The 22,697-nt window shown below is 39.7% G+C and overlaps 1 protein-coding gene across 5 annotated transcripts in view; it reads left to right on the top strand.

Moving 5' to 3' along the window:
* Positions 1 to 22,697, top strand: part of ZNF385D (zinc finger protein 385D) — a 986,127-nt gene that overhangs the window by 683,162 nt on the left and 280,268 nt on the right. For 2 of the 5 annotated variants that reach the window (XM_073223832.1, XM_073223833.1), the window contains exon 1: positions 17,173 to 17,514. The exons of 1 other annotated variant lie outside the window; for it this stretch is intronic. Coding sequence is in view for 2 of the 4 variants with exons in the window: in XM_036999460.2 (XP_036855355.1) it covers positions 18,313 to 18,376 (64 nt within the window). In the remaining 2 variants the exon portion in view is untranslated. Of the gene's footprint in view, positions 1 to 17,172; positions 17,515 to 17,568; positions 18,377 to 22,697 lie in introns of those variants that run through there. 2 more of the 5 variants (XM_073223831.1, XM_036999460.2) reach the window with 2 other exon arrangements.

The raw sequence follows: 22,697 nt of genomic DNA, 5'->3' as shown, positions 1-22,697 counted from the left end.
TATATTAATGATACCAAAATCAAAACAAAACAGAACAAAAAAGGATAAAAAAGAATTTCTACAGCTCAACACTGTAAAACCAGGTCTGGAAATAAAGCCATTTCATAGGGCTTTTGTGGTTAAATAATAGTAAGTGCTTCAAACTTGTATCTGTCCAGAAGAGCAGACACTAAATTTTAATGACATAAACATTAGGGACATAGCATAGGAGTTTTGTTGAGGACCACCCATGCCTGATAAACCTGTAAGTCTTTCTATCTCTCTTTGCTCTGATGTAATATTCCCTAAGAACAATCAATTACCTAAAATTTCTACTCTTCAGATTACATGATATTGGATAAAGGAGACAGTCTTAAAATGGGAGCATTGGCATATCAGTCATTGGAAAGAGCTTTCCTGTCTTAAGACAATGAATTATTATTTTTGTTATAAACAAAGGAAGGTAACAAAACAAATTATCATAGCAAAATTCCATCCTAAAATATTTACCGTATTTTCCAGAGATTCATCAGAGGAAATATACAGATGCCCAGTCACACGTTCAATGGTGACTCTTCTTCCTATTGGATTCATTCATTCACTGCTCCATGCATTCATTCATTCATTTACTTCATTTACTTTTCTAACAAACATCTACTGGGTGCTCACCACGTAGCAGACACTATCATGGGTGCCAGAAATGCAGATATGAGTAAGGTTAAAAATACAGAGACAAAAACATCTGCCCTCAGAGCATGCGCAGTCCAGTGAAGTAGAAGGACACACATACAAAGATGCACCACACACTGTGATCAAGGCTTCCAGAGAACTGTGTTTAGGTTGAATTTGATGGAGAAAGGGGCAAGGCCCTATCTCTTCCTTGAGGAAAGGGTAGTCAAAAAAGACTCTCTTTCGAATTTCATTTCTCACCATAACCTTACCTGGCATGGACAAACCTATTAATTCCACCTTGACTCTAGTTCCTTAAATGGAGATAAAGAGGAAATAAGAGCTATCAAGAAAAAAATGTGTTATTTTAGTTTAAGAATAAGTTTGTATTAATTAACTTCCTTTTCTGTGAATTTAATCCATAGTATATTACTCTTTTTAAAATTTTCTTTTCTGGTTTGAATTGGATCATGACTCTATCTTCAGTAACATCTTTCATCTTTGCCTATAACCAGAATGTAGGCATAGGTGGATACTTGGCATAAATGATGCTGGAGGACTCTCTCATTCATTGTTTCATGTGTCTCCATTTCCCAGTAAGAACTGTCTCTCTAGTATTCATTATTACACACAACAAGGTCAGGCATGGGAGACAAGTACAGGCTTGTGTAATCCCCTCATGCTTAGAATGTTCTTATGTGGATAATTGCAACAAATTGTAATAATGTAAAAATACATGTTTTCTTTCAATTGTTGTCTAGAATTCATGATAAAGGGCTAGTTCATTGGATATGCAATGGATGCTCATAAAACTGAGTATCATATACATTTTTGTGTTTTAACCTAGCTTTATAAAGAGAGTCTATTTCTTTAATTACTAAGATGTTCCGAAGGAAAAGGTCATATTTGCCTGTTATCCAGACACCTGCAACTTTCACTTCATATACTCACATCACATTATATAACCCTCTTTCTTCATTTTATCTCTCTCTCCCCTCATCCCGTAGTCCACCTCAACTCTCTCCATTCATCATCCATCCATCTATCCATCCACTTATGTTCATTATGTATACATCCATATATGTATTGGTACTTACTGTGACTCACCCTCTAGACCCTTGGAGATATGGGTGTATTCACCATGGCATATGCCTCCAAGAATGTTACAGTCTTGTGAAGGAACAGGCAAGTGTCAAGGCAATTACAACAAATGTATTGTTGCTAAGAAGAACATGCTGAGGAAGCATGTAAGATGTTATCAACAGAATTGTGAAATGCTTCAGACATGAGCTTAGAGGTAAAGAATGTGTGAAATCTGTTAAACACCAGAGGGAACTGAGCTAAAAAGAGAAATATATTTTGTAGAATGATTATATAAACTTAAGAAACGTGTAGCTTCAGTTTTATTTAAGGGTGGGTGTCTCATACTGTACTAGTATTCCTCTAAGAACTCTGATTTCTGTAAAGCTCTCAATTGATAATTTGCCAGCCAGTTCTGTTTCAGTTTAGGCTTAGACAGAAGTAGCCAGTGTGTGTTTGTGTGTGTGTGTGAAGGGTGTTTCTTTAGTTCTTTGGTCACATTTCATGAGAAAATATAAAATAATGGATTTGATAAGATCTCATATTTGGTAGCAACATTATATATGGCCATCAAGTCCACAACTTGAAACAAGTATTGGATTAGATAAGATTTATATTAATAGAGCCTCATCTGGCTGTCCTCTTGACCTGTAGCCACAAATCCTTTCAAGTGCACTGGTTCAAGTACCAATGATTTTTCTAGTAAATACAATTTTATTGTTGGGTTTTTGACTTCAAGGATCTCCACTACTTCATCTTGCCTTCTAACTCATTATATCCTTTCATTCTATCTTTACTCCATTTAATATATCTTATTTTAAGTTTTATCTATTCTAACTTTTACTCTTCTTCTCCTTACTACTTAATTCCTTGTTATTCTCCATCCCTAACTGACTTTCCATAGTGGCTTAATAAAATTGTCTATGTTCTCCTGCCATATCTTTGCTTATACCAGAGCTATTGTGAGCTACCAGAAATCGATATAAAGGACAGAATTAACGAAGCCCTGTTAATCCTACTCTTCCCTAAAACACAAACTCATCTAAAAAAATGTGCTGACCATGACTTAATATGTGGACCAAAGTCATGATTTGTGTGTGTGTGTTCTAATAGTTCAGTAAGCATGTTGCTCACCCATAACAGATAGGAAATCAACTGGTTGACAAAAGTCAATGCTTATCATCACTCTATTAATAAAACATATTTGACTGTCAGGAAAATACACAAAAACATAAGGAATGTGGGCTACATGACAACACTAAGAAACAAAAGCTTTTACTCCTATTACTTACTTGCACATCTTCAGAAAATATTACTGGAAAATAAAGGGTGGAAGAAACAGGTCTTTCATCTGGAGAGCTAGAAGAGGTTATTTTTTCCTTGTAGAAACCATGATTCAGAATCCAGTGAGTACTTTTAGTTCACTTCCTGAATACCCTGGATTCTCCCCAGTATGACTGATTCCTTTTTCCCCTAGACTACCATCTTTCCCTTCTTCACAATTCTGCCATCTTGTGTTCTTTTGCTTAGTAATCAGAAGGTTAAAGTATGCAATACTTGAGCATGACGTCTCTTAGTGTCAGTCTACTGAATCTCTCCCAATTACCTTGATATAATAAAAGATATTAGCCCTGGAGGAACAGAGACCTATTAAAGTTGCCCTAGGGGGGAAACATAAGATTATTGCAAAAGTGTAGGGGAAAAGACCACTGAATAACTTGGAAGAACACCTCTCTCTCCATCCACACCCAGTGTGTGTGCTGTCCTGTGTCTCTCCCTCTTCCCCTTTATTTTACCTTCCTGTGCTTATGCATTTTGCACATGAATCTACATGATCCAAGTGTATATGACCTCCTACTCCAGGGCCCATCACCGATTGACAAGTTCCTTCTATCTCTTAGTTTATATTTTTGAGAACAAACATGATTGTCTCAGTTATCTTTTCATGCTAGGTCATAGAAGTCATAGGTCTCAGAAAATCCTATTCAGAGGCCACCCTAATCAAATCAGTCATGTTCAGGGGGTGAGTAAGTCCTGCATATTTCATATGGAAAGGAAATTTCTCCAGAGAGGAGGATGGCTTGGCAGTCACCTGGAAATATGTCAAAGTTCCCTATATTTCCCATCAAGATTGATGCTTTACTTATATTTCTAGGAAAGTAAGACAGTAAAATCTCACATACTCACATTTTCATATATATATATAGTGGGTGAATGCTGTACATACATAACCTTTGGGAAATGGGTGCTTTTATTTTTCTGAAATAGAAGCTTACTTTGTAAAATATTACTGTGATTACAAAGATATTCATTTTTGAAACTTTAGAAAAGAAACAGGACATTTCTGGCCACTGAAAACATCTGAGACTTTATTTTCTTGAGGCAACTCTAGATAATAGCAGTCTAAGAATACTACTCAGTGCTTGAGGATCTTTAAAAACAGGGCAACTCAAAATGTGACAGAAGTTATTAGGAAATTTGTGGGCAGAAGAAAAGTAAACAATGGAAAAAATTTGGCCTTGGGAACTAGAAATGTGACATTATACCACAATTCGCATATAAACATAAAAATTTATGGGATATGCCTCCAAGTCATTTTCCCTATTTTCTTACATGAATCCTATAGTATTTATATATGTTTTAGTATTTCAGTGCCAATATGTGTGTGGCACAGACTCTAATCTAGTCAACACACTGATTCCATCACTTGAAGGCTAGTCTGGGTCAACTGTCAATCAACTGTTCAGCTTTCATGCTTGTATTCAATGCTCAGCTCCCACAGCAGCTGTAAAAAGCTGATTTACCCTGAAACTGGTTGAATTGGTGATTCCTGACTAGACAAGCCTAGCCAGGCAAGATTTTTTTTTCTTGCCTGCTATGTTTCATTGGATGGCATACAGACAGAAAGCTCAAGCAAGGAAACCTGTGGTTTATACCAGAGATTTACAGCATTACTGCATTTGCTTATCTCAAAGTCACATGGTTATCTGAGGACTTTGTTTCTAAAGATTATTTAGTAACTAGCTATTCTAGTACCTTTTGAACCTATAACCACAAGGTCTATCACTTTCTTGATTAAGTTCATTGTAGTTTTCCAAATCTCTGTTGCAAGTTCACAAGCTACCTGTCGCACCTTGTTCTATACCACTTCCCCTGGCCCTTCCTTATTAGACATCTCTCACCTCTCATTCCCATACTCCTTCTTCTTCTAGGCCTTGGCCCATGCTGTTAACTATGGCTGGGATATGCTTCCCTTACTTTTATCTAATTTCAAATTATCTGCACTCTTCAACTCAAATGTCATGCATTCTCAAGAGTCTTTCTCTAACCTCCCTGCCTGCCCACCTTTCCCTCCCTTTCTGCCCATCTGAACATATTATTGAAGCCATTGACCCACCCTTCATTACAACCCTCCGTTCTCTGGAATACTGAAAGTCTCATGAAGCCAAAAAGTGATCTATCTTGATCACTCCTGTTCCCAAGCACAGTGCTTAACAAACAGGCACTCGATGAATATTCATTAAATAAGCGAACGAATGAAAAAATTAAATAGCTTCCAGATTAAGCATTGGACTAGGAAATGGGTGATAAACCACTTGGTTTTAGTCCATGACCTGTTAGTGGTAACATGAGTCAGAGCCTTATTGTCAGTAGTTTCTTTAGGGGACATTCTCTCTATATAACTGTGCTTAACAGATTTTTCCAAGGTACAGTTTTTTGCTTTTTGTTTTTCCCTCCATAAAGAATGGTCTGGTTATTTAACTAAAACAATGTAATATTAAAAGATATGTGTTATATATGATAGGCACTAAAAACATGATAAATTACTCAGTTGAAAGAATTTCCCAACAAATTTTATACTTCAAAGTTATGGAATTTCCTCAAAGCTCATTATTTTTTTTCATGCTCAAGTTAATTAGAATCTTTTTCTCCTTTTGTTTTTTCTCAAAGATGAAAACTTTCCAGTATACAGAAACCCCTGTGAAACTTTTATTGTCTTTTCAAAGTAATGACACCTTCTAGAAAAGATAAAATGTTAGGTGATTACTTTTGTTGAGAAGGAAGGGGAGAGCATCATGATTGACTATCTCTTGGAAGACTTGACAGCTTTAAGCCAACACTATTACTCAGACAAAGTACATAGACCAGGGCATTCATTTAAATTCTGGACTTCCGTTCATCTCATTAATTCTAAAATCAACAAGTCTCTGGTGAAAAGGTAGGCTTTCTTCCTAAATTATCTGCAATTTCAAGGGTATTTTGGGGAATTATCATACTGTCCTCTTTGGGAGATTAGTCTTGTTTGTCTGTAGGTACTTGGGACTTAAATTTATACCACCAAGCATTTATTGAGTACCTACTCAATGAATGTGTCAGGGGATAGATTCTCTGGGAAATAGACTCAGATCAAGGTTAGCATTCAGGATGTTTATTAGGGTGCTCTGGGTTAGTACCGTGGAAGGCAGCAGAGGAATTGGACTGGGGACCGGGAGAGGTTGAGCAGTAGTACAGGTCCAAAGACAACACTGGATGCTCTAGAGCTGGTGGGTGGCCCAGCTGGACCAAGTTGTCCCAGGTTGACCTAGGACGCCCAGGCCTTTTTACACCAATAATGATCATTGAATATTTCACTACAATGGGTAAAACCTTGGCAATGCCATTCCCAGCAGAAGAAACAGTGCCCTAAGGAGCTGGCAGGTGAAAGCCATCAGTCTACAGCACTCCTAGCCACTGAGCATCAAGCCTGCCATTTCAGGGAGAGCGAGGCAGTGCATTGCAGACAGGCATTATAAAAATGCTCAGTAGAATAAAATGAGTGAGACATTAATTTTTCCAGAGGAGATTTCACATTCTAAACAGGGAGACGTACCTGATAGAACTCAAGGGATAAAAAGCATTACTCTTGACGTTTAAGAAAAGTAATCACTAGCTATGAGTGTGACAATCAAGAAGAGCCTCTTAGAAGAGGGGTGCTATGTGAATGAACCATCAAGGATGAGCAGCATTTCAATAAATTAAGAAAGTATGGGGAAGGGCCTGGTGGGCTGAGTGGAAGGCATCTCACCAGGCTGAGGAGAATAATCATCGGTCGGTAAATGGTGGAAGTCGGAATGTGAGAGAGAAAAGGGTACAGGTAGTGGTAGAAGGGAAGAACTGATGGCAAAGCTGAACACAATAGTGGAGATCCTTGGCAGAAATCCTGAAGATGTTGAAAATGCAAAAAAAGAGAAAAAAGAAAAATGCTGTTTGAATCATAATTTAAAACCCCTGTGGCTTCAAACTGAAATTCCATGAAAATTTGTAATTAAATGGGTAATGTTTTAGTGTTAGAAAGTAAAAACTGGAAAAAAAAAAGGAAGAATCTGGCCACGTGGGGTCCACATTCCCTCATGACATACCAGCAGCTGAAGCTTAGTAATGGGCACTCCCTTGATCGTTGACACATGTCCTCCGGTGTGTCAAAGTCTCCAGCTCTCTCTGTAAACTTAGCTCTAGCTCACCCTGTGCAGCTGTGTCCTTCACCTCTCTCTGTAGGCTCTTGCATTGGTGACCTCACTCATTACCACACCATCATTTCATTAATTAAGAATCCAAGACCCAAAGGGACACCTCACCTCTTTAAGGCCCTATGTCTAGCTCTGTATCAGCTGAGCTCCAGATCACATTGTCATAATATTCACTAATATTGTACAGAAGCCTCATTGCAACAACTACACTATACACTTCCATGATGCATTAATTATCTATTAATGTGTTAAAACACTAAAAAACTACCCTAAACTTAGAAGCCTAAAATAAGTGTCTATCATCTTACACTGGCTATGGGTGAGGAATCTGAGAGATGCTCAGTTTTGGGTTGTTTTGACTACGGGTATTTCATGAGCTTCATTTAAAATGCTGCTCATGGCTGCAGGTATCTAAAGGCTTGTCTTTACTGGAAGGGTCCATCTTCAAGGTGTCTCACTCAGATGTGTGGCAGACCCATGAGGGATGTTGGCTGGAAGTCTCAGCTCTTCACCACATATACTTCTTCATGGGGTTTCTTGAGTGTCCTCACAGCACGGCAGCTCCCTTATCCTAAATGGTGTGACCCAAGAGAGAGAAACAGAAGCCACTTTATCTTTTATGACCTAATCTTGAAAGTCACACTTGGTCATTTCAACAATATCCTATTGGTTACACAGGCTGGCCTTATCCAAAGTGGAAAGAGACTACACAACAGTATGAATACTAGGAAACAAGAATCACCAGGGACTATTTTGGAGGCTGGTTTCCCCTCATGAGGAAAGGAGGCACATTACTCTCTTGTTTGTCTTCCTCAGAGCCTACCATACATGTAGCTATCAGTGAGTTCCTTTCTCAATTCTCCATGGTTATCCCATAAGCACAAAGTGACTTTTGTATAGTCAAAATGCAATAACATTTTATAAAATCATGCCAGTATTTTGGAGTAAATTAAATTATAGTCAGCATTGAAAACATAATGTAAAAAAGAGTGCATATAAATAAAATCATATTTTAAATATACATGTGTTAAACCAATCTTTTCCAAAACATGACTCACAGAGAAGGCAAATTCTACCATTGAATTATCTGTTGTTTTGTTCTATCAGTTAAATCCAACTTTCCCGTATTTACCAGTGGTCAGTCTATTTACCAGTGGAAAAGTCTAGATTTCTTATGAATTATATACCATATTTTAGTCAGTATAACTCCTATTAGAGCACTGAGCATCAGTATTTCATGAAAAGAATGTAAAGAAAACTAAAGAAAATTGTGACCTTTTATTTCAAATACATGACCTGTGTGTAGATTTTAAAGCAGTTTCACCACCGGGACAGCCTAGAGGTTTATGTTTCCTGTGATTTTTATAAGCTTAACTATGAAGTGTGAGGGTTACTTCCATATTAGAAGAGCAGTAATAATGTCTGTCTGCATAAAGCTCCCTGCCAGAAAGGTGAGTCTTTGTTTACCTTGTGAAAATGCTTTTACAAGAGGCTGTGGTAGCCATTTCCAATACAGAGAAGGCCAGTTGATCAGATAGCAGCAAAACTAATGAAAAGCATCATGGAAGTGACAGCAAGATTAATTAAGTTCCTCCAGTCCTATTCACGTGTGGCCGTGCAGAGCTCTTCTGGGTACTGCTGCAGTTAAATGCTATTCATGGTGACAAATACTGTAGGTTTCCGGAACTGACACTTCTGAGTCAAGGGTAAAAATCACGTGCAGTCATTTTAGCCACCAAATGGATCAGAGATGAGACGAGCCTTTAGGATTTGTGTTTGAACAAAGCCAAGATTCAAATTGAGATATAATTTGAAATATTGAAACTGTAATACTTTTTTTCCATTTACACATTTCCTCTATGTGTCTTAGACATTTTGACAGAAGAAGTCAAACAAATTTCCATCTACTGTATTTGACTGCAGGCACAGAATTATGCACACTTGGAAACACTTTCAATTACTTTGTGAATTCTTGCAACATTGGGGCAGAGTTTCACTGTCTCTCTGCTCACTCTATATAGTTATTATCACAGTATATGTAAAAATGGAATGTATATGACCTAAAGCATCCAAATTTACTAGAGTTGTCCTCAATTTATCTTGAAGGATTTTTTTTTGTTTTCTTGAAAGCAAAAGAAGAAATTCAATCTGATGCTGTTTTCTTCTATTTTGCTTGCAACACATTTATTGTGGGGCTGGGTGGGAGAGGGCTGGTTCTCAAATTGTTGCCCAGGAACCATAAATGAATTTTATTTTAAGAAAAATTGGAAACCTCTGGAGCCTAAAAGATCTTTGACCCACTATACAAGATGCATTAACTCATGCTATCATGTCACCAAATATCTTCCATGGCGTAGTATTATATTTCTGTCCTTGGAAACACTTTGAGACTCCTTCATGTATTCATTCAGCAAACACTTCCTACATTATCTGTCAAATAAAATTCAAACCCTTTAACTTGGAATGTGAGATCACATCTAATAGTGCCCCTTTGTTGTTCTGTCCAAATTTATTTCATATGAAAATGTTTTATGAAACTTGCTCATTAATACTCTAATTGGTTCTTGGTCTTCCAGATGGAGTATTCACAGTCATAATCTTGTTTTATGTCACTTGCCAACATTTCTGTGTCTTACCAATCTGGGCCAATATTAGAGACCATGCTTAAGTTCCACCTCTCCTCTGCAGCTTTCCAGGTTTGCCTGAAGTTACCATCATTTCATCTTTTACCAACCTCTGTCATGCATGTCCTAGGTTATTCATTTGTCATTTACTTTATATATTACCTTTGTTTTTACTTATATTTTTGGATATGTGCTTCAACTCCTTAAATAAGATTCCAAGGACTTGAGGAGCAGCATAGTAGCTTAAATATTGGAGATCAGTGCCTTGTTATTTAGGATTTCCTCCTTTCCGTTCCCCACCCCACCCCAATCCCTCCTCCTCCTCTTCTTCTTCTTTTTTTTTTCAGTGATAATAGTTGTAATGATTTAACTTCCTATGAGAGCGGCACCAAACTAGGCGGTATGGGGCTACCAAAGGTATGATGTGGTGCACCATCGATATTTGGAGACAGTATCCACATAGATAAAAAGCAAGAGTCCAGAGTCAACCTTATAAAAATCTAGATGAAAATATGAACAACTCCCTGAAAGGCTTTGGTAGGGAGGAGACAAAAACAAAGGGGGGCATGTCAGGAAGATAGACTGAGAGCCTTGAGGAAGGAAGCTTGTGCTGCTTCCTATTATGAGGGAAGCAGGACTATCCATCAGGACAAACGCACTGTGAAAGTTACCTGTAAGAGGAGCAGGGAGCTTGACCAGCTTCCCCTGAATTCGTCTGCCTAAACTCCCTGTTCTTGTCTCTGGCACTTGGCACTTGGCTCCCAGACTGGCCTCTTGATGTGCTCCACCCACAAAATTTCTGATCTTTCTTTTGCCCGATGACTGATCAGCACTCCAGTTCTTGGCTGGCCTTTCCTCATAGCTCTGGGATTTCTCTCTCTACCCTAAGGTTACTCCACTGTCTCCTCCTAGCTGTGTAGCTCTGATCTTTGTCTACGACCGCAACAGAGATTGCTGCTTCCTGAATCATGGACAATGTCTGATGTTCATGGCACGCCACTCACTAACCCAACATGACACATCCTCGGTGTGCATTTCTGCTATGTTCCGGGGCATGTTAAATCATTCAAAGAATTAACATATATCTAACTTTTTCTGTGACCCCAGAGAGCTTCCTGTACCTGGAGGCTGTCAACAACTGGGGAGGTCATGGAAATGTGATCTGATAAGAACTGTAATAGAATTATGCAAAGAATGCTTGGGTGCTCATTAGGAAAACACATAAGTCTGACACAAGCCCAGGGAAAACTTCTTAGAAAACAAAACATCTGAGCAGATTCAGATGGTGAATAGAACTATCTAGACAAATAAAGGGGAATACAAAGGGGCATTCCTTGTGGAATATAACTATATCCTCAGTAGGATCAAGATGGAGCATCATTTAGAGGTAGAAGATTTTTGAGGTATTTTTCTTTCAACATATGTTTGTTGCATAGCTCTATTGTTTAGACACTGGATATGGCATGAACACGGCAAACATACTCTTCTCTCAAGTCCATTCTATTTCAGGGAACAAGCAATAAACTGTAACCAATGAATGATTGAGATGAAGGGTGTTTTAGGTTCTTTCCTCTCCATGGTGGAAGAGGGTCCAAATGTTTCTGGATAAGTTGAAGTATGGAAATCATAGAATGTAAGCTCTGTATAGGCAGGGGTTTCTGTAATTTCATTGATGTACTTTCAGTACCTAGTACAGAACTTGGCACATGAGTATCCAGTGACGACTTTTTTGAATGAATAAACATGCCTAGGCTACAGCCAACTTCAAGATAAATATTTTAAGAGGGTGCCCAATACCAGTTACTACATATTGTAAAAGAGTCCCTATTCACTGAGTATCAGAATAGGTAGGACGACATATAGAAGGGTTTACTGAATGTCTCCAAAGTCAGGGTAATTCAGATAGACGGTGTTTTGGAGTGCAGTTACATTTCCAGACTAAAGCCCAGAGCCACTAATTTTAGGGGAAGCATCATGTGAGGATCTAAGAATAAAGATGATTTATGAGTTTATAGGAGTATATACACAATCTAAAAAATTCTGATCAAAACACTACATAGAGCAATTGAACTATGCATTTGTTCTCATACAGACAAATTATTTATTTCTCCACTTTTCAAACTGTTTTGATGGTGATTGTAAAGCAGACAGAGGCAAACTGAGACTTAAAAGAATAGCCTTCTATCAAATGTCATTCATATATCAACAAATATTCATTCAACAAATTATTATGATTTCAACAAATATTCAAACACCGAATACCCACATACTCAGCTTCTTGCTCTTATAATGTCCCAGGGCTGAATGTTGACCCTCTTCTCCTTTTCCGTGTATACTCCATTGAGGATATCAGCTGACATAATGGATTTAATTACCATCTATAAAATGATGATTTCCAAAATTAAATATTAAGCCCAAACTTCTCCTCTGAACTCCAGACCCATATAGCCGAACTGCCATGTAACATTTTCACTTGAATACATAATAAGAATCTCAAACTAAATATGCCCCACATTGACTACCTCTTAACCCCCAGTGGAGCATGTTCTTCCATATCTTCTCTCTGCCAGTCAGGGGAAATTCTATCCTTTCAATTGCTCAGTCCCCAAATCTTAAATAATCCATTACTCCTATTTCTCTCCCATTGCCTAACTCATAGGAAATCTTATTGACTCATTTTGACATATGTACAGACTCCAACCACTTTTTACCACCTCTACCATTTGCTCCCACCCTGGTCCATGCCACCGTCTCTTTTCCAGATTATAACTAAATCTTCCTAAATGGTCATCTTGCAACTTCCCTTGCTCCTTTCTATCCATCCTCCATGCATTGGCCATAGTAAACCTGTTAAAATATGCCAAACTGTGTTACTCCAAAGGCTTCCCATATAAGTCATGAATAAAAGCCAGAGTCCTTATAAGATGTCTACAAAGTCCTACTGAATTAGGCTTATGCAACCTATTTCCCTTCAACTCTTAATATGCTCTTCAGTAACTATTCTGCTTTAGCACACTGGCCTTGTTTTTCTTGTTTTTCACTCAACAAATGTTTGAGTGAATGTTCCTGGTACTCTTCAAGCATGTTCCCCATTGGCCTTTGCACTTCCTGCAGAGTTCTCTATCCAGCATCTAAAGCAAGGCATGCACAAAGTAGGCTTTCCAAAGATACTGAGTTTATTCAATAAGTTCAGTAAGTGTTGAATGAGTTAATAGATAAATAATGAATTCATTAATTAAAGAGTAATTTGTATTAAGTTATGGAGATTAGAAATAAGGAGCATCCTTTTTCACTGAGGAGACAGACAAGTAAAGGGAAATCCCCACTCTATGTTTAAGTCCTAGAGTAAGAATTAGTGTAGTGTACTATATGGAAAAAAAATAGGACCAGCACTTCATTCAGTCTTGAGGTTAGGAAGGTGCTCTTAGCAGAAATCATACTTGAACAGAGACCCAAAGGCTGAATAGGGACTGTCCAGGTAAAGAGAGCAGATAAGAGAGACTATAGTCTTTAGGGGAACTGCAGTCATGCCATGGGATTGGAATGAAGAGTATGAAGGATAAAGCATTCAGAAGCGGAGGAGTGACCAGGGTCTGGTTCTGAAGGCCTTTGCTACCCTGGTAGGTAAAATGACACAATGGACAAGAGTATTGAGTAAGGGAGTGACTTGACCATACCTGTTTTTAAAAGATAATAATGGAGGTAGTATGCAGAATGGATTGGACTTGGGCAAGCCTGGAGTTAAGAACATTGGATAAAATTTTATTGCTACAATATAAGAAATCAAAGTAGACTAAACCCGGGCTCGGAAGACACAAGTGGCTCACCCAAAGCTAAACTGCTGCTGCATCCAGCTCTGAGAACTTAAGAGGAACAGGCTAGCTCACAAACTGTGCCCTGCAGTACCACCTGGCATCTGTACTGCATGGAATTTAAGAACAGCTGCTGCTGAGCGTGGACAAATTCAATTTGCATCAATACTCTGCATAAAACACCATCAACTTCAAAGATTTGACTGCAGGCACATAGCAAAGTATGGTGCCTACATAGAATATGGTTGTATTCGGTATGTTCACTCATTCATTGACCAGTATTTATTGAGTAGCAACAAGGGCCAGATACTCGTAAGGACTGTCAACACACAGCAATGAACAATCAACAGGAGTTCCTGCCCTCGTGGAGATGATATTCCAGCGAAGAGAGATCAAAGTGACACGTGTCCACCGCAGTGTGTCAGATGTGATAGCTGCTATGATAGTGAGGAGGGAGCAAAGGAGATGAGGAGAGCCAGGAGGGGGGTGAAGGCAGTCTGATGCCATGAAAAGGGGGAGCAGGGACAATAGCACCAGTAAACCTTTAAGCAAGACTTGAAGGAGAGGAAGGATGCAAGCAGGCATGTATCTGGATAGTTGAGCAGACAGAACATTCTCATCTTACCATATTTTCACTCCAAATATGTACCTGGTTTTAAGGCATCCTTTAATAGTGAAAGGTATATTTGTATCCAGCAAGCAGGGACCTGATTCCCCCTTAGGATCTCCAAACTTTTCAGACCTTCTTGGAGATAGACGAAGGCCAAGGCTGTGCACCAGGTCCTTTGCTGGATGGTGACATTCAGAAGCATCTCTTAGGCACCCCTGGTATGTCCACAATGCCATATGTCTAGCCAACATCAGCTATACCTTTATTTGGATGTTATTCCATTTTAAAATAAAATCAGTTGCAGTTATTTCTTTCAGAAATATGCTAGGTATATGCAAATGAACTAATTTTAGGGGAAACAGTAAAAAGTTTAGAATTAAAATAAAAGTCACTTGTTTTCCATCCAAAAGATAAGCAACATTTGTATCTGTGGTCTTGACATTACAGATAATTCTCAGTTGGAGGGAGATAGGGCATCCACCTTTAAATAACGCAGATGCCTTCCTTCTTTTGGTTGAACAGAATCCCACTGTTGGATGTAACCTTCAGAAAGCCATCCTCTTTTAGAAGCTACATGCTGCAATTTCAGGCATAATCCTCATAGACTAAGCAGGACTGGCAATGTTCTATTTCAGGCATAATCCTCATGGTCTAAGCAAGAATGGAAATTACCAAGTACTCTGCCTGTATGTTTCTGATTATGTAGATTTTTTTTCTTCTGAAACATGCAGTGTCATAATTTGTTTGGAGAAGACCTTTACCTGAACCACTGTAAATGGGAAATCTTTAACTTATTTCTTTGAATAAAGAACTCTGCTGGGGACTCTAACATAATTTCAACATAGAAACAGTAGATAATTGTTCTTTACCGACCACATCGAGAAAGTGGCTTAATGTCTGAGCTTCATTCAGTTCTTCATTTGTGGCATTGATACTATCCACCTTTCTATATCTTAGTTTGCTAGTAAGAAAAATGACATAAGTGAAAGCACCTCGTAATTGTGAAATGCCATGCAAATGTAAAGGTGTTATTAGTTATCAAAATAAGCCTTTACTATCTTAAATCACCTGTTTTAAACTCAACTTTCAATGCTTGGATCTTCTAACTACAGAATGCCAGAGGACCCAAAACTCTAACATTAAACTACAGTGCCGCCTAGCCCACGTAGGAGGTAAGGACAGCCGATGAGCTTCAGGAGGAAGCTCTGCTACAGATGGTTCTTTTGCCTGAGGGAAGGACCATTAATTGTACTTTTGGATGATTTCCATCTGTTCAAAGGAAAAGCACTAAGGTGTTTTCTTCAGTATTTTCCTGTAACATTCTATTTTTAATTGTACAAAAGGAGTAAAAAAGTAAATATTCTTTGCTATTTAAACTTTCTTCCTCCAAATTGGTTTAAATGAAGAGTACTTCCAAAAGAACATCACTTGATTTATGCCAAGACTCACTGTAATGTTTCTGATTTATATATGATTGCCTAATTGCATTTGCCAAATTCCCTATAATCCATTGTCAGAGAGGAAGTTGGCCACAGCGCTTTCTTACAAAGAGGAAATGGGGGGCTAAGCTTTTTCACAAGATTGCCCAGCCAGCTATTATTAGGAGCTTTAGCTCCCTAGTTCCAATATGCCTTGAATCCACCAAGAGATACAGAATTATGCAAGGAAAGGCCATTGAGTATTTTAATATCTCAGTGTGGAAATATTTGCTACCATGGCTTATGAAAACCCATATCTAAAAATATATATTTTTATAAATATAAACGATATGTTTTATAAAAATATATCCATTGCTTCCTTCCATAGGCTACAGTTCTTTATCTTCAGTTCTTAATTTCATGGATTTTTTTTTTAAATAGAAATTTGAAGTTTAAATGGTCCAACAGGTAAGTTGGGTCCCAAAGTGATAAGTCCTTAGGAAACTGAACCCGCTGTGTGGGTTTATTTTTCATGCTGCGCATTTAAGTATTAATCAGCGCAGCTTTCAGAGATTTCTTTCTAACATCCTTTCCTATGCAAGATAAGGAATGCAATTCATTAGACCATTGGAGGAGCCAGAGGCTTTGCTAAGTTTTGCCTTTCCTGACTGTTCATCTCAAATGAAATGGGAGTTTGTGTGTGTGTGTGTGTGTGTGTGTGTGTGTGTGTGTGTGTGTGTGTGTGTGTGTGTGTGTGTCTACAGCATACCTGTGACCCGACCTGAATTATGACATAGCCTTGGTTGTCTTTCAGGCTAATGTGTCTCTCCCCTTCAGGGGTCAAAGATCATTTCAGCCTCAGTGTCCCTTCTACCACCCACGAAGAGAGGCAGCAAGTGCCATCCGGGGAAACTGGGAGGTGACTTTATCACCAGTTATTTTTCTTTGCATTTCTCTATCAACCTACTTCAGAAAATACTCAAGAAATAAAAATAACTATTCTCCACCTATGGGGTCTCTGTGATCTGCCTGCCCCCTTTTCAGTGAAAGCCTCTTTGACCCTAGCAATGGTCCTTTGCGTGTTCTATTCCTTTTTAGGTATAAGCCTCACAAACACCAAGCCCAAAGCCTACAGCAAAGAGAATGCAGGCACAGGGCAGCGCTCCTTTCCCGCTGCCTTTTTAACTTGGGAGGGGAGGCTTTATTTTGGCGAGGATAATGGTATTCATGGGAGTGGCGGGACGCAAGTGTGTCTCATTACACGTTAATGGCAGACATCCCGCAGCAGCCCGGTGACTTCCCCTGTGTACTCCTAGGTGGATCCGGGGACCCTTCTCTCTCTAAGACACCCTCCCGCGCCCCTCACTCCGCCCCCTCCCAGGTCTCGGCTCGTCAAAGCTTCCCGGGAGCCGCGGTTGGTCCAGGCCGGCAATCGCAGCACCTCGTGGAGTCGCGGGGCCGGGGGTGGGGTGGGTGGAGAGGGGGTCTGTTTGTAGTACTCGCAGCCCTGATGTCACAGGCGCGGCAAGGACATCGCAAGGAGGAGTCGGATTACAGTAAGGATGGGCAGTGCAGCAGGCAGCCGGAGCGCACGCTCCAGCCGCCGGGGCTTGTAGCCCGGGAGCGGCAGCCTGCGAGGCTCTCACCCGCGGAGGAGGCGCGCTGGGCGCTCGCCTTTCCCCACGCCGGGCCGTCCGCGCCGGCTGTAGCATGAAACGGCTCTGTTCCGCGAGTCAGCCCTGCGTGCGAGCTGATGCTGAGGACGCCGCGGCGGGGTTCCGGCTGCCTGATTAATGAGAAACATAATGTATTTTGGTGAGTGTCGACTCTGATGATGTAATGACGGGGGTGCCCAGCAGCTCATCGGTGCAGACAAGCCCTTTAATAAAAAACCTTAAACCTACCTTCAGTTGGCAACTGGAGGAGCAAGACTGTGCAGCCTTCCAAGCTTCCTTTGTGCTACAGTTGGAGCTGTTCATTAGTCGCGGATGAGTTTAAGTTGGGAAAAGAAAAGACACAGGGGTGGGGGGTGGTAAACTTTGCCTAGATTCCTCTGCAGGAAGTTGGCCTTTTTAGCTAGGGGAAGGAGAAATGGTACAGCGTGAAGGCATGGGGTAACTTAATGGAATGTGAAACAAAGTTCCTTTGCTACAGATGTTGCAAACGCTAAGTCAGTGTCAGTATTTCACTGAGCATTTTGGTTTTTCCCCTACTTCTGAAGCAGAAGGGGAGAACATTCCTTGGTGTGCAGTGGTTGAGCCGCTGAGAACACTGCTTCATTCCATCCCAGTTTTCCTTCTAGCTAGGGCAGCCTCGCACAAAATGCATATTGTTTTAAACCTTCAGAGGTCTTGGGGCTGTTAAATATTTGTGCGGTATAGTTGTGGACCACGGCGAAGACCTCTCTTAGGTCCTCAGCTGAGCTGCCTGCAGTACAGGAAACATGTTAAGGCTTAAATCTGGGCTCTCCGTGGAGCACTGTAAGCGGGCTGCGAACAGCACATTTGCATTGTAACGCTGCAACTTACTGCTGGCAGAGAAGGCAAAATCCTTTCACTAAATAAGAAGAAGCCAAGGATTAGGACTGAATATCCTTTCATCCTCCCTGGAGTTATGCTTTCCTTCTGTGAGTTCCATCCCGCGGCATCGTCGAAGGGCATCTATCTGATACTAAAAGGTTTGTGAGAACAACTGGAGTGGGGTTAGGGAAGGATTCCACCAGTCAAATGCTCTGGGTGATTTCTTGGTTTGCTTTCAATATGGAATCTAGAGTCATTTTTTCAGATTAAAGAGGTACTTTGATAAACTTGCATGTGGGCAGTATTAATTTCTTGGGCATTTATTTCTGTGTGTACTATTTGCTTTGTTTTGTTTTCTTGAGCCTTTGAAACATTTGAGAAAGTATGGAAAGAGCCCAAGTTGCAAAAGCTGAATGCCTTTAGTCGTCTTGACAACAGTTTTGATTTCCCTATAATTTGTGTCATATTAGAATAGAAGTCTTAAAATAACTAAAATTGATTTGGATGAAGCAATCCCCATTCCATAGCCAAATTGAAGCAGAATCCAGAATTAAACAACACCTCCTTCCAGGCGGTAGTAGAACAAGTATTAGGCTTATGTATCGGCAATTGGTAAAATAGCAAGTGCTTATCAGGAATATATTTTTGATAAATGGAAAAGCTTGTAAAGATAATATGTCTTTTGGGCAAGATACAATCTCAGCATCTGTAATGGTATTGAGAGATGCAAAGTAGATTATAATTTTAATTTAAGTTTTTAGCCTCTTGCTACAATCCGTTATGTGATCATGGTGTGGAAGCCAGGTTAACAAGAGTAGTGGTATAGCAAAAAGTACTGGTCAGTGGCCATTCATGCTGTACTGGGTCATCATGTGGCCAATGGGGAAATGTTCACTGGGGTGGCTCATGTTATTAACTGTATGCTGGTCCAGCCGCCTTGTAAAGCAGGGTGATTCACAGGGCAATTAATTTCACTGTGTAATGCAAGTTTTTAATAGTACCATTTGAAATGTGATGTCCTACTTCAGATGAAACTGTACTCTTTTAAAGGCAAGGCTAAAGTTGCCCTCTGTGTCATGAACATGCTTCAGGCTTACCATAATTCCAGCATGAGATATGTTTTTCTATTCCTGGAGGAAATCGTGTGTCTTCAGGAATGCTGTTTCTTTCTGGTTATGCTATGCAGCCCCTCACTCATGCTGTTAGACATCCAGAACCCTGGACACCCACCTGTCTATAATAAAATACATGGTACAAGAGCTAGGGCAAGTAGAATTGAGCTATACAGCCCAGGCAAGCTAAGGTTCAGTAGCATTCTCTTTGCAAATCCCTAAGACTACGTATGTATGCATGTGTGTGTGTGTGTCTCCAAAATTTAGCTACTTCACATAGTTTTTCAAAACAATTATTTTCCTTGTAGTTTGGTAGCCCAGTACTTTCTTCTTCATTTTTGAACTGCATATGGTTTATCAAGTCAGGGAGAACAGGGACAAAGAGAAGGAGGGGCTGAATGCTTGGGCTTTTCTGCTGATTTGTGGGAATGGGGTAGAGGTGTCAGAAGTCTTCTATTTGCATCCCCAGCAGGGAGTGGTGAAGAGCAAGGTGATGCTGTAACACCATGTAAACTTATATGCAAGCAGGATATTTACTTCCTTTATAAATAATCTAATTTGTCAGTGTAGCGTTCTCCCCACCCCCAGCCCCCTCGCCAGACACACTCAAACATAACTGAAGAATCATTGATTGAACAAGCTGGCGTAGCTTGCTTCTCCAGGCTCCTCCTTCCCCTTAGGGACTGGACAGTTGGACCCTGTCCTTGATCAGCTGCTGTCAGTTGCGTAGGTGCAAGTTTGTGGAATATGAAATGTTTCCAGGTCTCAGGAAGAGCGCATGTTTTGAGTGTGCTGTCTCAGATGTACAAGGCTAATGGACCCTTTTAATGACTTAAGCCTCACTCTTATCTCCTATTGAAATTTGAGTGCAGTGTTTTCAATAATTGTTCCTTTGCACTTACTGTGTAGTGATTTAAGAGTTTGCTGTTGAGTCACCGTGGATATTTTTGTTAGTTATTCAATCGATCTTGCATTTATTACTGGGAGTTAAAAATAAGGTTCACACAGGAGGAAGAAGTGTGGAAAATCCCAGTCAGCAACCTGATTTACTGTGAAAGAAAGGGAAAGTAGTACTTATAAAGTTACCCTCCCCACCCTCATAAATATTTTACATAGTTAAAAAGTACAAGTGCTAAGAATGAATAGCCGTTAATAATATATCCAGAAATAAAAGCAAGGCAGCTGGGAGACTTCCCCCCGGATGAAGGAAGAGGCTGTGGGTGGTTGTCAGTACAACAGACCTGGGCTGCCGAGTTACAGTTTGGTTAAGAGGGTGTACTAGTATGAAGGGCAGGTGCATCCTGGCTGTTTCTCAGAGCTTGGCAGCAGTTGTAACTGTGTTCTGTCTCCAGCTCCGAGCACTGTATGTCTGAATCTCTCCCCCTTTCCATCTGGCTCAGCACATTTCTCCATTGCTGGAGTGGTGAGTCGTTGCCAGCGGTCATGTCAACTTCACTAATTGTCCACTGTTGGCCAGAGAGATGCCATATCACAACCCTTTGCCATCAGGAGAGAAAATGGGAAACTGATTGCACTCAGAGACTTCTGCAAGACCAAAAATGAGTATGTTCTCAGGCCTAAGTCAGCCAGGTGGAGACTAGCATGTGCTTACACTGGGAAAGGGCTGGGGCTTGCTCCACGAGAATACTCCCCCAAAAAGAAATTATATTCCTTCAACAAATGAGCAGAACTGAGAGACATATATTAGAGCTTATCTAAGAGCTACTATTAATAGTGTATTAATTAAACCTGAGGAAAAGGGCAAGCAAAATTCAGGAATTGTGAACGAGTCATTCCAACTCCGCTTGGTGTTGTTCATGGCTGTCTTCTTTATAATGCCTAAGGAAAATAGGAAAAATACCTAGTGGTATGCCCATCATGCTAAAAAATACTGAATTGAGGAAGCTTGTAATACAATAACTAGAAAAAAGTCTGGTAGGAAAATTCTAGACCAGAGACCTATTCCCCTGCCTATAATAGACACGTTTGTACATTGTCATAGGAGGACTTTTGTTCTTCCCCTGGGATGTTAAGAACATTTTCAAGTTGGCATTTACACTTTTGGTTGTGGCTGGACCATCAAGTTTCACCTCTAGAGCAGTATGTTAGGAAAACAATTAAGCAACAAGGTTATGAGGAAGGAAACGAGCGGAAAACAGCAGGCAGCAGAGAAAAACATCCCTGTCTTTTTGTATTTTCAATGGAAACATTTAACTCGTCCTAATTAGTTTGTACTGAGTAATCTGTTATGGGGAATTAGGTCCACTAGAGTCTTTCTAAACACTCTAGAGGGGCTTCCGTCTTCTCAGGGTGATGGGGAGAGAGAATAATTTCAGAAGATGCTTGTTAGTGCAAATTCAGCTTTTTAAGGTTTGCAGACATTGCCATTATGTTTGATTACAAATGAATCTGCATGACATGCAATAAATTACTGCATAAAGGGATGGTGAATGTGACAGGTGAACACTGTCAAAAGGATTGTAGTGTGCTGGACCTGATATCTAAGAGAACTTCACAAAACCGAAGGATTTCTTCCTCAAGAGAGTTCTCTTTTAAATTCATATGAAGTTCTTTTAAGGAGCTAAATTCCAAATTTGATCAATATGCCAGTACCATGGATTCCTTATTATACCCTTAAATTTTGAGCTGATTTTTTTTCTTTTTTTAAAGGACCTTATTAGTTGCTGTAATTATATGGAAATGAGATGGGTTTATTTAAGGGATAAGTTCCAAAATTCATGAGATAATGATGACTTGCAAAGTTACCCTTTTGTGGGTGGTGTAATTGTTCCAAAAAACAAATGAAAAATTTAAATTAGTGGTTTCTGACTTCCATTCCAGAAGATCTGGCCACAGCTGCTTTTGACTGAAACCTCCCTTGATAAGACAAGATATGTTGGCATACATGCACCCAAGCTTTTGTGTGTGTGTGTGTGGTGTGTGTGTGTATGTGTGTGTGTTTCACATTGGATTGCCAAGTTGTGCCTTATTACAACTGTGCCTAATACTCAAATATTCCTCATTCACATTTTTTAGGTATCTCTAAATCTTTCCACTTCATCTAAAAGATAACACATTAAGTGTTGATTTAATCAGCTGGATATTAAGCTATTTTTTGAACACAGCTGCTTTTCAAGTTTAACAACCATTATATACATTAGAGGTTTTAAAAATCAAGTTTTAAGGATAATTTTCAAAGATTTTCCTGTGCAGAATGCTTATCTAAGCAGAAACCTATTTCTACTTTGACCTTGAGAAAGAGATGTTTCCATTTGTATTGCACTATGAAAAACATGTCAAAAAAACCCACAAAGGTCATAGTTGCTGCCCTCTCTCTCGATGTCTCTCTTTAAAGAAGCCATTACAT

Source organism: Manis javanica, chromosome 15, assembly GCF_040802235.1.
Source record: "Manis javanica isolate MJ-LG chromosome 15, MJ_LKY, whole genome shotgun sequence".
Taxonomy (NCBI): Eukaryota; Metazoa; Chordata; class Mammalia; order Pholidota; family Manidae; genus Manis; species Manis javanica.
Note: the sequence above shows the minus strand (reverse complement) of the source record. Positions and strands in the feature narration are given on the sequence as shown.